Below are 14545 nucleotides of genomic sequence, written 5' to 3'. Positions count from 1 at the left end.
ACTGTATAGATTAACTGGATTAAATGCAATTTGTAAAATATTTTATCATCTGTTTGTCATATTTAGCTCAGATATTGGTGACATATCACCAGTTTTGTCCTCCCACATGGTCGGCATTGACTAGAATACCCAGAGTGTGCCACCTGTAGAAACAGCAGGCAAAGTCGTTGCTTTTTGCTGTAGAGATCAGTGAGGGCCACAGTATTTGGACACCTGTCAGTTATAGGTTGGGGGCTGCAAATGTCTACAAAACAACCCCTTAACGAAACGAGAAGAGTTACTATATAGCATTTTGTGTAACGGCGACAGATCAGGCCTTGCTGACTATACGGACGCTGGAAATACGAGAATGCCCAAACTAGTCAGTAACCAGATCTGTTGTTGCACGCAGTTAATTGGCTTTATCTCAGTATGGTTGATTGCAGGAGGGCAAAGATCTCTCGTCCCCTACATGATATATAATTAATATGTAATGTACCTGCAAATATTTTAAAGGAAAATACCCATTTTATAAACTGATTGCATATTACTAGGAGGTTTGACACCCCCCAACCTCCCCACCCCCAATAGATCAGGATCGCTAATGGGGCCCCAAGGCTTTTCACAGATTTATTACATGTTTGTTTCAGAAAAATAGGCGCTTTGACCACTATAGAGTGCCGACACTGATACATAGGACATATGGTAAAAATCAGGCTCCTGAGGAAGCGTTAGCAGCGGCGTGAAATGGCCGTAGTCCAGAAGCTGCTTGGTTTTCCCACCTGTCCCTTCTTGTCCACTGGAAGAAGTAGAAGCTGTTTTGGACCCAATTAGTGCTGCGACTTTCTTCCTGCACATGAGGATAAATAATGCAACAACTATACCATAATTATTATTTTATGCACACAGTAGGCTGCAGCTGACAGTTGTTTGCCATGTCCCTAATGACAGACACTTTATGTAGCATCTGATTTATTTTGGCGCACATAATTAACACGATCTGTCCATACTTGCAATAAAATGTGTAAATTAACGGCACTTTCTTTTCATTTTCTTACAGCGACACAGATTCCCATGTATCAAGTTCTACCTCAGTTCGATTCTACCCACATGATCTAGTGAGATTATTCTCAGTTCCTTTTTTTTTTCTTTTTTATTACTCTCCTTCCTTTTATTATTATTTTACCGACTGTAAAAAATATTTCCAGTTTTACTGCCCCGCAACTACTGTGTGTTGTCACCAATGCCATGCCCTGTTGTCTGGCGGCGGTGCTCGGTACAAGGCACGAGTAACCTTGTTCTCCGACCCTGTATGTTTATAACGTCTGCTTCTCCTGGGGAGAGATTGACCCTTTCTGCAGCCAAAAAAGCACAATTTATGATTGCAAACATGGTTTGCTCTGAGCGTAAACTGAAGCAAACAAAATTGCATGGGTTATTTATATGTGATTGTTTTAGTACTAGTTGATAACGTGCACTTAAATGACTAAGCAAAAGATTATAAACTCTAAAAGAATGTCTTCTGGCCTGCCTAGCTCCTTAGTCACAAAACTATGCTGCCTTTCTGTCTAGATATGTGTTGAAAGTTTAAGGGGTTGTCCTGTCTTGGGCTACAAGTCTGCAATCACTCCATGTGACTGCAGACTTGTGATTCCTCTGGCTGGACAACCTCTTTAAAGGTGTCTTCCTCTAATGCTCTGGTAGCTCTCTCTCCCTCAGATTCGATTAAACCGGCTGCTGACCATAGACACCGACCTGCTGGAGCAGCCAGATATTGACCTAAGCCCTGACCTTCAGGACCAGATGCAGCCACAGGAGCAGGCATCCCACAAAGTGAAACACTACTACCGCTTCTGGATTCTACCCAAACTCTGGGTTGGCATCAACTTTGACAGGTTGACACTCTTGGCCTTGTTTGACAGGTAAGAGAGGCAAGTGGTGCTTATGGACCATGTCTGACTAAAAGGGATAAACGGGCACCATCCACAATATATACTCAGGTGGGATCACCTAGTGCATATAAATAAATTAACACAGTAACGAATTAAGAGAAAAGTATATGCACACAAATAGGGATCACCATACACTAATATAGTCAAAAAATTACTCTGTCGCCTTATTGGGGGACACAGAACCGTGGGTGTTATGCTGCTGTCCACTAGGAGGCGACACTATGCATAATCTGAAAAAGATTAACTTTGGCTCCTCCTCTGCAGTATACACCCCTGGACGGCGTCAGCCTTCTCCAGTTTTTGCTTAGTGTCGTAAGGAGGCACACCTAAGATTTTTTTACTCCGTTTTTTTCCTTGATTTTTTTTTTTCAACGGATTACAGATGAAGAAAAGCGGGTCCCCAGGAGACTCCCGGAATGGCTCCCTCCTCGGTCCCGGTTGAGGTCGAGACGGCTATTCCCCATGTCGCTCCTTCCCCAGTCCCTCGGGTACTGGCTCGAAGTCGAGACCCCCCCTCCTTCCCCAGTTCCCTTGGGCTCTGGGTTGAGGTCGAGGATAGGATGAAGCCCCCTGACGGTGACAGCAGCACCCTCCCTAATCCCCCTCTGGGGGCATTAGGTTGAGACACCGCAGGTAGGGCCTGTATCAGGCACCATTTGGCCACTTACAAGTCCAGGGACCCCAGCCCAGCTGCGGGCTCCTGTTGGGACCGGGGGAGGCGCAGGCAGGCATGGCACTTGTCAGAGACAGGGCTCCCTGCGCCCCTGTCTCTGTGGCAGCACCAGCTGCATAGCGCCTCAAAGGGACCCCCCACAGGGCCTACTTCGCGCCCACAACCCCACCGCTAGCCTGCCGTTCAATCCGGGGGGGTCTGGTTTGAATCCGACCCCCCCCCCCCCCTGGACAACCGTGCCGTCCTGGAGCCCTTCTGGGCATGAGGTATCAAATTTAGGCCGCCCTATTCCCGCCCCCTGGCCCGCCCCCCGGATGACGAAAATGACACTCTGCAGTGTCATAGAAGGGGCGGATCGAGGCAGGAAGGGCGCGCTTTTACATAGCTCAGCGCGCCCTTTTCAGCTCTCCGCCCCCTTCCCCCTCCACCTCAGAATCCCGGTGGCCATCTTTCTGCAGCAGGAAACATAGCTGACAGCCATACAGCAGTCTCTGGGGGGCACAGGACTGTGATTTGTCGGCGCTGGACTTAGGGGCACACTGGTGGGGTAAGATCACAGCTGGGTTCTCTTTACTCAGCTGTGCATTCATGTTACCTATAAGTTCTCCCCTTTGCATAGCCCCTGTAGGACCCCTGCTAGCCAGCCTCTGTGCATGATGCCGGGCTCAAGGAAGAAAACCAGGCAAGACTGCTTTTATGCATTCTGCACAGCCTGCAAGACCACTCCCCAGGGGCAGCACGGACACACACTGCCGGGACTGTGTCCAAAACACTGGGTCAGAAGCAACGCTTCTGCGTCTTCTTCCATAACGGAATGGGCTATTCAGATGTTGCAGTCTATAACACAGTCCATACATAGCCTGACCTCTACACTACTGCAGGCTTTGCAGGGTCATGTCTCGGCTATGAACGTTACCCAGCAAAGGGACAGCCCATCTCGGGGACATGCCACTTCCCACAGTCTCAGACGTAAGCGGACCCACAGGTCGCATTCATCTGCGTCCTCACATAGCACTCGGTCGTCCCCCTCCAGGGAGAGACACAGTGGCTCCAGGTCACATAGTCTGTCCCCTGACAGAGACAGACAATGCGGATCTCCGCAACGATTTCCGACCACAGACTCGGAAGGCATATGTGACTCTAACCCAGACAACGAAACAGAGAATTATCTCGTCTCTTGTCCCCCTAGCAATACTGCGATAGTTGAGGATATCGTCTCTTCCATCCTTCGGGTGCTGGACATTTCAGATCCAACCCCGGAAGCACCAGAACACAAGATTTCCTTTGAAAGTGTTCAGAAACCATCGAAGGTCTTCCCTAATCAACCGGAATTTCAAAAAATCCTTTCTAAGCATTTTTCGCAGCCTGAGAAAAAATTCGCCAATCGCAAGTATTTGGAAGCGAAATACCCCTTTCCACAGAAAGACACCAAGGATTGGACAGATCCGCCTGAAGTGGACCCTCCAGTCTCTAGGCTGGCAGCACAAACGCTTCTCTCGCTGCCGGACAGTTCAACCCTCAAGGACACAGCAGACAGACAAGTCGAACGCATGGCTCGTTCAATCTTTGAAGCGGCAGGTGCCTCTTTGGCTCCCGCATTTGCTTCAGTTTGGGCAGCCAAGGCCATCATGGCTTGGGCTGATCTATTGCAAAAGGGCCTTCAAGCTTCAAATCCTCAGCTGGCGGACCAGGCGGTGCAAATTGCAGTGGTGGCAGATTACATGGTCCATGCAGCGTGGGACTCTGCAAGAGTAATAGCGGGAATAGCATCAAACGCCATCACGTATTCTCTGGCTAAGTGAATGGAAAGCGGATGCGGCCTCAAAAAAGTCCCTAACAAATCTCCCGTACTTCAGTGGCCGTCTTTTCGGTGGAAAGCTGGATACAATGATATCCAATGCTACCGGGGGCAAAAGTACTTCCCTCCCTCAACTAAGACCAAAACGCACGTTTAAAAGGCGTAATCAATCTCGTTTCCGATCCTTTCGGAATTCTTCAGGCTGGTCCGTCTCACGCCCAGCACAAAACCGTAATCGTTCCCCCCGCAGGGACAACACACGTGCGGCACAGAGGCTGGACAGGAACTGGCAATCAAAGGCAAGCCAGGCAAAACCTAAAGGAGGAAAACCTCAGACTTTTCCCTCATCCTGACTCATGCCCTCTGGAAGACACCCCACTTGTAGGCGGACGACTGCTACTCTTTCAGCAGGTCTGGCTGCCTATTACAGAAGACAAGTGGGTCAAGGAGATAGTGTCTTCAGGATACAAAATCGAGTTTACTACCAACACACCGCACAGGTTTTTTTCCCTCTGTCCCTCCAAAATCCCCGCTCAAAGCTCAGGCCTTCCGTCAAGCGGTTTCTTCCCTCCTGCGAGCAGGAGTCATAGTGCCAGTCCCAGCAGAAGAGCGCTTCCGAGGGTTCTACTCCAACCTGTTCGTGGTGCCCAAGAAGGGAGGCAGCGTCCAACCCATACTAGACCTCAAGCAACTCAACAAGTATGTTCGAGTTCGTCACTTCCGCATGGAATCCCTCCGGTCAATCGTTGCGTCTATGGAAAAAGAATATCTTGCCTCCATAGACATACAGGACGCATACCTGCATATACCGATTGCTCCCGCCCATCAGAGGTTTCTCAGATTCGCAATCAACCAAGACCATTACCAGTTTGTGGCCCTCCCGTTCGGTCTCGCCACGGCTCCCAGAACATTTACAAAGGTCATGGCAGCTACCATGGACGTTCTGCACTCCAGAGGCATAGTAGTCGTTCCATACCTGGACGACCTTCTCATCAAGGCACCCACCCTCAAGGACTGCGAGGTCAACGTCTCGATCACGATCGACACTCTGACGCTCCTGGGATGGTTAGTCAATTTACAGAAGTCCTCGACTACCCCGAGTCAGACTCTGACCTACCTGGGGATGCTATTCGACACCTCCAAGGGTCTGGTGATCCTCCCCAGAGACAAGGCACTGGCTCTCTGTCTGGGAGTTCACACACTCCTCCGCAAGTCCCCCAGATCTCTCCGGTATGCCATAAGAGTACTTGGCAGGATGGCAGCAGCAATGGAGGCGGTACCATTTGCCCAGTTTCACCTCAGACCCCTTCAACTGGCCATCCTCAAGTCCTGGGACAGGAATCCGTTCTCCCTCGACAGGGAGTTCCGGTTATCAGCAAACACCAGGAGGTCCCTGCACTGGTGGCTCAAGCCAACCTCGCTTGCAAGGGGAAAATCCTTTCTCTCCGGTCAATGGAAGGTTTTGACCACCTACGCAAGCCTTATGGGTTGGGGCGCGGTGCACCTACATCAGAGCGCAAGGCAGGTGGTCACCAAGGGAATCGACCATAACCATCAACATCCTGGAAATTCGGGCCATCTTCCTGGCGTTGAAAGCCTTCCATCACTTGCTGGCAGACTCTCATATCAGAGTACAGTCGGACAATGCCACGGCAGTGGCATACGTGAACCATCAAGGCGGCACCCGCAGCATCCAGGAGATGACCGAAGTAACGCGTATCCTACAATGGGCGGAGGCTGCAAGGTCGGTACTCTCCGCGGTCCACATTCCGGGTGTGGACAACTGGGAAGCCGACTATCTCAGCCGACAAGGAATGGACTCGGGGGAATGGTCTCTCCATCCCGAAGTCTTCTGTCAGATCTGTCATCGTTGGGGGACCCCGGACGTGGATCTGATGGCATCCCATCTCAATACCAAGGTTCCTAATTTCATGGCCAGGACGCGCGATCCGCGGTCGCTCGGAGCAGATGCCCTGGTTCAGGACTGGACCCAGTTCCAGCTTCTGTACATTTTTCCACCCCTCCCCCTGATCTCCAGAGTCCTGAGGAAGATCAAACAAGAGGGTGTTCCCACCATTCTGATCGCTCCAGACTGGCCCAGGCGTACATGGTACGCCGACGTCGTGCAACTCACAGCAGACGCTCCCTGGCGTCTCCCCACACGTCCCGACCTCCTGTCACAAGGCCCGTTCTTCCACCAGAACTCAGGGGCTCTCAATTTGACGGCGGGGCCATTGAGACCTGGGTTTTGACCCAAGCAGGTTTTTCACCGGACGTTGTTAAAACCATGATCAGGGCTCGAAAGCCAACTTCAGCCAGGATTTACTATCGTACCTGGAAGATTTTCTTCACATGGTGTGACTCTCGTGGGCAGATTCCACTTCCCTATTCTCTTCCAAACGTCCTCAGTTTCCTTCAGTCAGGCCTGGACGCCGGGCTATCCCTGGGCTTGCTGAAGAGCCAGGTGTCAGCGCTCTCGGTGCTCTTTCAGAGGCGTATTGTTAACAAGCCGCAAGTGAAGACTTTTCTCCAAGGGGTTTCCCGATTGGTTCCCCCCTACAAACGTCCGTTGGAGACGTGGGACCTCAACCTGGTCTTAACACCACTACAGTCACCTCCTTTTGAACCCCTTAGGGTGGTCTCACTCCGCTTTCTATCACAGAAAGTAGTTTTTCCTGGTGGCAATCACTTCGCTACGCAGGGTGTCTGAACTTTCAGCTCTTTTCCTGGAGACAACCCTTCCTGGTTTTTCACCAGGACAAGGTGGTTCTCCGTACAGTACCATCCTTCCTTCCGAAGGTCGTGTCCAGCTTCCACCTTAATGAGGAAATATCACTACTGTCTCTTTGCCCGGCTCCCGTTCATAGGGTAGAGAAGGCTCCGCATACGCTTGACCTTGTCAGGGCATTGCGTATTTATGTGTCTAGGACTGCTCCCTTCCGGAAGTCTGATTCACTTTTCCTTCTTCCAGAAGGCGTTCGCAAGGGCCTACCGGCTTCCAAAGCCACCCTTGCTAGGTGGATCAAGTCCACCATTCAAGAGGCTTACCGCCTCAACAATTCTCCCCTTCCGGCCGGTATCACGGCACACTCTACGCAGGCGGTAGGGGCCTCTTGGGCCATTCGGCATCAAGCCTCAGCACATCAAGTGTGTAAGGCAGCCACTTGGACTAGCCTGCACACATTTACAAAACACTACAGAGTGCATACCCAGTCCTCAGCGGATGCGAGCCTGGGTAGACGGGTCCTGCAGGCGGCAGTACCCCAAGTCTAGAGGACTGTCAGCACAATATTCGTCCACTGCTTCCCAGGGACTGCTTTGGGACGTCCCACGGTTCTGTGTCCCCCAATAAGGCGACAGAGTAAAGGAGATTTTTGTGTACTCACCGTAAAATCTCTTTCTCTTAGCCTTTAATTGGGGGACACAGCTCCCACCCTGTTGCCCTTGCGGGCCGTTGTTACGCTTGGGTTCTCATATTGTTGTTTGAGCCTGTTTATAGTAGCCTTTTTCTTACAGGCATGGTTATGTTTCTGGTATATTCCTCCTAATGCTTTTGCACAAAACTGGAGAAGGCTGACGCCGTTCAGGGGTGTATACTGCAGAGGAGGAGCCAAAGTTAATCTTTTTCAGATTATGCATAGTGTCGCCTCCTAGTGGACAGCAGCATAACACCCACGGTTCTGTGTCCCCCAATTAAAGGCTAAGAGAAAGAGATTTTACGGTGAGTACACAAAAATCTCCTTTTTATTTTAGTGAACACAACAAGCAAACACTTAGTTTAAAAACAATTAAAATGTCTGAACTCACAGACACACATAGACAAATAAAAACAATGGGTCATGTTAATAAACAGTTAAATACTGTGGGCCCCAGAATTAACCATTTAATCAAATAACAAATATCTACTGAATTTCAATATCTGGGATCTAACACCACAGGTTAACAATCCCAATCTTATTCATTGTCATAATATCATGGTGTTAATACAAATATACCAGAATATCTACATATCAAGTCCTATAGGGAAACACTGTGATTGCATAAGGGATACACTGACCTTGAGAAAGACACTTCATAGTCTCGATACCCGTGGGTTTGGGGGTCCCATACAACTTAACCATTGGTCTGCTTGTCCTCAGAAACCAGGTGATATCATGTTGGGGAAAGGGGTTATGTTGTCCCTATTTTCTTGTATTTGATTTAGTGGTAACATGTTGAGAATTTGATGCATACACATGGCATTTATTTTGCCTGTGTATCCCTTATGCAATCACAGTGTTTCCCTATAGGACTTGATATGTAGATATTCTGGTATATTTGTATTAACACCATGATATTATGACAATGAATAAGATTGGGATTGTTAGCCACCGAACTAGTACTCCTAATATCCCACATCGTCCCGTCAGCCAGAGCCACTGGACTACTTCCCCTAATATCCCACATCATCCCGTCAGAGCCACTGGACTACTACCCCTAATATCCCACATCATCCCGTCAGAGCCACTGGACTACTACCTCTAATATCCCACATCGTCCCATCAGTCAGAGCCACCGGACTACTACTCATATCTCACATCGTCCCATCAGCCAGAGCCACCGGACTAATACCCCTAATATCCCACATCGTCCCGTCAGCCAGAGCCACCGGACTACTACCCCTAATATCCCACATCATCCCGTCAGCCAGAGCCACCGGACTACTACCCCTAATATCCCACATCATCCAGTCAGCCTAGGGTCAGAACCAGAGCGCTAAGTGGAACGGTCCTAACCGGGGATCCCTTTAAGAGAGGCTTGGCGTCAGAACCAGAGCGCTGAGTGGATTTGCCCTGACTTCCATACCAATGATCCCTTTAATAGAAGCCTGGGGTGAGAATCAGAGCGCTGAGGGATTTGCCCTAACTTCCATACCGGGGATCCATTTAAGGGAGCCTGGAATCAGAACCAGAGCGCTGAGTGGATTTGCCCTGACTTGTATACCAATGATCCCATTAATAGAACCCTGGGGTCAGAATCAGAGTGCTGAGGGATTTGCCCTAACTTCCATACAGGAGATCCCTTTAAGAGAGCCTGGGGTCAGTACCAAAGCATTTGAAGGCAATTGCCCTGACTTCCATACAGGAGATCCCATTAGGAAAGGCCTGGGGTCAGTACCAAAGCGCAGAGTGGATTTGCCCTAAATTCCATACCAATGATCCCTTTAAGAGAAATTGGGGTCAGAACCACAGAGCTGAGTGGAACGGTCCTAACTTCCATACCGGAGATCCCTTTAAGAGAGGCCTGGGGTCAAAACCAAAGCGCTGGATGGATTTGCTCTGACTTCCATACCAACGATCCCTTTAAGAGGGAAGATGTGCCTATATTATGGAGGATGTGTGATGGGGATATAGACACGGGAGGGGGTGATTCATTTCTGTCATGTGCTCTCTGCTCCTTTCTGGGGTCAGACAGTGGCTGGGAGCTTATGTTTCCAGGGATGCTAGATTTCTCCCACCATGTCAGTGTCTGCTGAGGTGTTGTCAACTGGGAACACTTTCTCATAGCAACCAATCACAGCTCAGCTTCTTTTAGCCAGCTCTGGTGAAATGAGAGATGCTTAGAGATTGGTTGCAAGGAAAACTGTTGCTCATAGCAACCAATCATAGCTCAGCTTCTTTTGAACAGCTCTGTTGAAATGAAAGATGCTTCGTGATTGGTTGGTGATATATACACACACACACACACACACACACACACACATTCAGTTTTATATATAGAGATATTACCTGGCCCTTATTGAAGGGGGACAGATATCTGTGAAGTACATGGTGATCCCGGTTTCTCCAGAGCGGGAGTCACACTTTACACCTCATGCTAACAGCGTGCACACCTAACTGATATCTAAAGGGTTGTCCTGCACAGGGACTGCTCTTGTAAATCTCTGTCCAGGTAATGTTTTCTTCCTGCTGACGACCATTTACAGCTCGATATCAAATTCTGCCATGCAGGCATTTATGCTCCACAATTTTTCTTTCAGGAATAGAGAGATCCTAGAAAACGTCCTGTCTATCATCCTTGCCATTCTCGTTGCCTTTTTGGGCTCCATTCTTCTAACAGGAGGCTTCTTCAAAGATATCTGGGTCTTCCAGTTTTGTCTTGTTATTGCCAGCTGTCAGTACTCCCTCCTTAAGGTGAGCCGCTTTACTACATTTTGTTTTATATGATGGTGCTGAACGATGAATGCACAATTTGTAGGTACCTATGACTAAGGACATAGATGTCTGAAACGTGTAAGGATTTTCTCCATCGCTTCATTGGGGGACACAGAAACCATGGGTGTATGCTGCTGCCACTAGGAGGCTGACACTACGCACAGAAAAAGGTTAGCTCCTCCTCTGCAGTATACACCCCACCGACCGGCACTAATTTCCCCAGTTTAGCTTAGTGTCAGTAGGAGGTGGACACGGGTCTTAGACCCATATCTACCTCAGCGTGCGTCGTTCCCTTGCAGGTTCCGGAGGGATACGGAGTGAACAGTCACATCCGTACTCCCACAAAGAGACTGAGTACGGCGTGTACTGCCACCCCATATCCTCATAGCTCTCCACAGCAGGACCAAGAGCCCCGAGCACGGATCCGTGTCAGGCGATCCACCTGGTCCTCGCCCCCGTCTCCCACCCACTGGCCCACCAGAGCCTGTTGGTCTGGAAGAGACGCAGACCTCCTTCTATGGAAGAGGACAGGATCATGATAAGGTGCAGGTTTTTGCTGAGAGGTAAGTATGGGACCCCGGAGTGTCACCTCCTCTCCCTGCCTCCCATGTCTCCCCAGCTACACCTTTCTCTCATTTTGGCCAGCCATGCTGTAGGCTTTGGTACCTTGCGGAGCGGGAGCCCTGAGTGACATGTCCCCAGGTGTCACGGCTCTTTTCAGCAGCCTCTTCCTCTCTCTGTGCCCCCCTCCCCTCCTCTCCCTGGCTGCACTTATCTTGTTTCGGCTCAACAGCCGGACAGCAGGCACGGATCCATTGCGGGGCGATCGCGTGGCAGTGCAGCGTTGCCTCCGCGCCGCCCTGCGCTCCCCGCCAGCCGCTGCATCTACTCCAGGCCCCGGCTTCTATTGCGGCCTTGTTTGGTGTCGCGGCCACGCCCCCCACCTTTTTCCTTAGGCGGGCTTCTCTCTCGCCCGTTCTAAGCCCGCCCACTGCTCGCTCCCTCCCATTCTAGGCCGCCCTCCGCTCTTTCCCTCCACGTATGCGCTCCAGAGGCGGCGCTCAGCAGTGGGCGGTACCACCTTTTGGCTGCAGTTAACCCCGTCCTCCCTTTCTCCACAAGGAAGCGCTTTTTTTTTCTACCGGGCTCTCAGGTGGCCGCCATTTTCTCCAGCCTGTCAGCCGGACTACTTCGCCTCTTCTGTGGCCCTGCAGATACGGACGAGCTGTGCAGCAGCGCTCGCTGAAAGCATCCACAGGACACCGGTCCGTGAGTAGCTCTGCAACTGCAGACTGACACTCTTCTCTGCCTCCTGTCCCCCAACCTTCCAGCACTGCTTCAGTGACTTTCCCTCATTATGTCTAACTCTAAGGCTGGTTTCACATTCGCGCTTTTTAAGCGCACGCACGGCCGGGGGTAGCTCCGCCCCCGAGCCGGCTCTCTGCCCGGCGTGCCCGCCCCTTCCTTGTAGCGCCGCCTCCTAGCGCACAGCGGCGCCTGCGATCAGCGCACCCTATCTTTAGCATAGGGTGCGCAGATCGTGCGCAGGCCGTGCGCTAGTTGCGCTTTGACCTGCGCTGCGCACTTTTGACGGTGCGCCGTGCGCGCCAAAATCAAACTTTTCGGATTTTGGCGCGCACGGCGCACCGTCAAAAGTGCGCAGCGCAGGTCAAAGCGCAACTAGCGCACGGCCTGCGCACGATCTGCGCACCCTATGCTAAAGATAGGGTGCGCCGATCGCAGGCGCCGCTGTGCGCTAGGAGGCGGCGCTACAAGGAAGGGGCGGGCACGCCGGGCAGAGAGCCGGCTCGGGGGCGGAGCTACCCCCGGCCGTGCGTGCGCTTAAAAAGCGCGAATGTGAAACCAGCCTAAGCCTGATCGTGCTCGGCCTCCGTCTTCCACCTGCACCTTAGTCAAGTTCTTTGCATGCTCTTCTTGCAAACGCAAACTTCCCTCAGGTCAGTCCACTCACCTCTGCACCGACTGCAGCAACCCCATCCAGCTCGCTGCCCAGGAGCCCCCTATTGCTCCATGTGAGAGCGAATCCCCCATTCCTGACTGGGCTTCTTCTTTATCTCAATCAGTGGCGGATCTCACCAGGGTGTCTCAGTCCCTAGTGGCCGTTCTTGATAAGTTGCCCCTGGACTCTGCAGGACCCAGAAGGTCACAAGAGGTTCCATCTGAACCAGCCAGCATGAGCCGCAAAAGACCCAGGCAGGATCTCTGGCCGGAATCCTCCCCTCGCTCCATCTCACCACATAGTCCTTCCCAGCAGTCTCCTTCCCGTGCATCCTCACCTGAGTCAGGCGAAGCGTTCTCGGATGCGCCATCCGAGGAGATTTTAGAGCTGGATTCGGACCATACCGTGGGCATGAAGGTTACGGTACAGAACCTCATTGCAGCGATTAACCATACTTTCGAGATCACAGACTCCCCTGCGAAACCCTCAGATCAGGTGGTTTCGTTCAGACGGGCAGAAACACCTTCCAGAGTCTTCGCTCCTCATTCTGAGTTTGCCAAGCTCCTCACCAGGGAAAGGGAAAATCCGACCAGGCGCTTTCAAAGAGGGAAGCGCCTCGGCGTGCTGTATCCATTCTCTCAAGAGCTTACCGACAACTGGTCAGCTTCTCCCTCTGTAGACGCTCCTGTGTCCAGACTATCTAACAGCACGGTCCTTCCGATTTCAGGTGTGGCGGCTTTGAAGGATTCTAACGACAGGATCATAGAATCCTTAGCAAAGTCCGCATTCGAAGCGGCTGCGACGGTGCTAAGCCCAGCCTTTGCCTCCACTTGGGTAGCAAAGGCCATAGCTACTTGGGCGGAAGATCTCCGCCAAGGCATTCTTGATGGAGCCCAACCAGAGCAATTGGCCGAGATAGCCAACCAGATCTCCCATGCAGGGGATTATCTGGTCTTGGCCTCCTTGGATGCCGCCTCTTGCGCAGCTCAAGCGCCAGTAACTTAGTTGCAATCCGGTGTACAATTTGGCTCAAGGCTTGGCAGGCGGATTTGTCTAAAAAGTCCCTTACCAATCTGCCCTTTCAGGGTGCGCGTCTCTTCGGCTCCCAGCTGGACCAGATTATCAAAGACGCCACTGGGGGCACAAGCTCTCTTCTCCCTCAGTCCAAGCCTCTTAGACCCCCTCCAAGGCGTCAGTTTCGACCCTTTCGGTCTTTCCGCCGCGTCGCGACGGCAGAATCTTTTTCCAACCAACAAAGGCCGCAAGCACGCCAGGATAGGAAGAAGGTCTCCTTTAGGCCCACTCCATCCTTGCAATCTCACTCCTCCCAGGGCAGATCCTCCAGGTCCTGAACTGGAAGGTCCACCTCGGCATGACTATCTACAAAGCCCCGAGGCGCCTTTGCAACTGGGCGGCCGACTCCTTTTCTTCAGGGACGTCTGGCTTGCCTCGGTGGAAGACGCTTGGGTCAGGGAAGTTGTATCCTCAGGATACAAGATAGAGTTCGTTTCTCGGCCCCGGGATCGCTTCTTCGAGTCCCGTCCTCCAAAAGACCCCGCCTTAGTTCCGGGCTTCTTTGCATCCATCGACTCGCTTCTCAGTTCCAGGGTCATTGTGCCCGTTCCTGAAACAGAGCGATTCACAGGGTTTTTCTCAAACCTGTTTGTAGTGCCGAAAAAAGGCGGCGCGGTTCGGCCCATTCTGGACCTCAAACTGCTGAACAAGAGGGTCCGCCTGCGTCATTTCAGGAAGCAGTCCCTTCGTTCAGTAATCGCTTCCATGGAGGCGCAGGAATTCATGTGTTCAATAGACATTCAAGATGCCTATCTGCATTTCCCCATCTTTTACGGGCATCAGAAATTTCTGCGTTTTGCGATTCATCAGGACCACTACCAGTTTGTCGCCCTGCCGTTCGGTCTCGCCACCGTGCCCAGTGTGTTTTCAAAGATCATGGCGGCGTTGATGGCCCTGTTGAGGATCAGAGGTCTC

The 14545-nt window shown here is 51.5% G+C and overlaps 1 protein-coding gene across 6 annotated transcripts in view; it reads left to right on the top strand.

Annotated features, from left to right (window-relative positions):
• The window catches only part of PCNX1 (pecanex 1), a 139083-nt gene that overhangs the window by 52168 nt on the left and 72370 nt on the right, over nucleotides 1–14545 (top strand). For 4 of the 6 annotated variants that reach the window (XM_073554138.1, XM_073554137.1, XM_073554135.1 and 1 more), the window contains 3 exons: nucleotides 1040–1097; nucleotides 1684–1901; nucleotides 10422–10575. In XM_073554138.1, coding sequence (XP_073410239.1) covers nucleotides 1040–1097; nucleotides 1684–1901; nucleotides 10422–10575 — 430 coding nt within the window. The remainder of the gene's footprint in view (nucleotides 1–1039; nucleotides 1098–1683; nucleotides 1902–10421; nucleotides 10576–14545) is intronic. The other 2 variants (XM_073554136.1, XM_073554140.1) reach the window with 1 other exon arrangement.

Source organism: Dendrobates tinctorius, unplaced genomic scaffold, assembly GCF_039654945.1.
Source record: "Dendrobates tinctorius isolate UK_male_01 unplaced genomic scaffold, ASM3965494v1 ptg000208l, whole genome shotgun sequence".
Taxonomy (NCBI): domain Eukaryota; kingdom Metazoa; phylum Chordata; class Amphibia; order Anura; family Dendrobatidae; genus Dendrobates; species Dendrobates tinctorius.
This window is presented reverse-complemented; position numbering and strand designations above follow the sequence as displayed.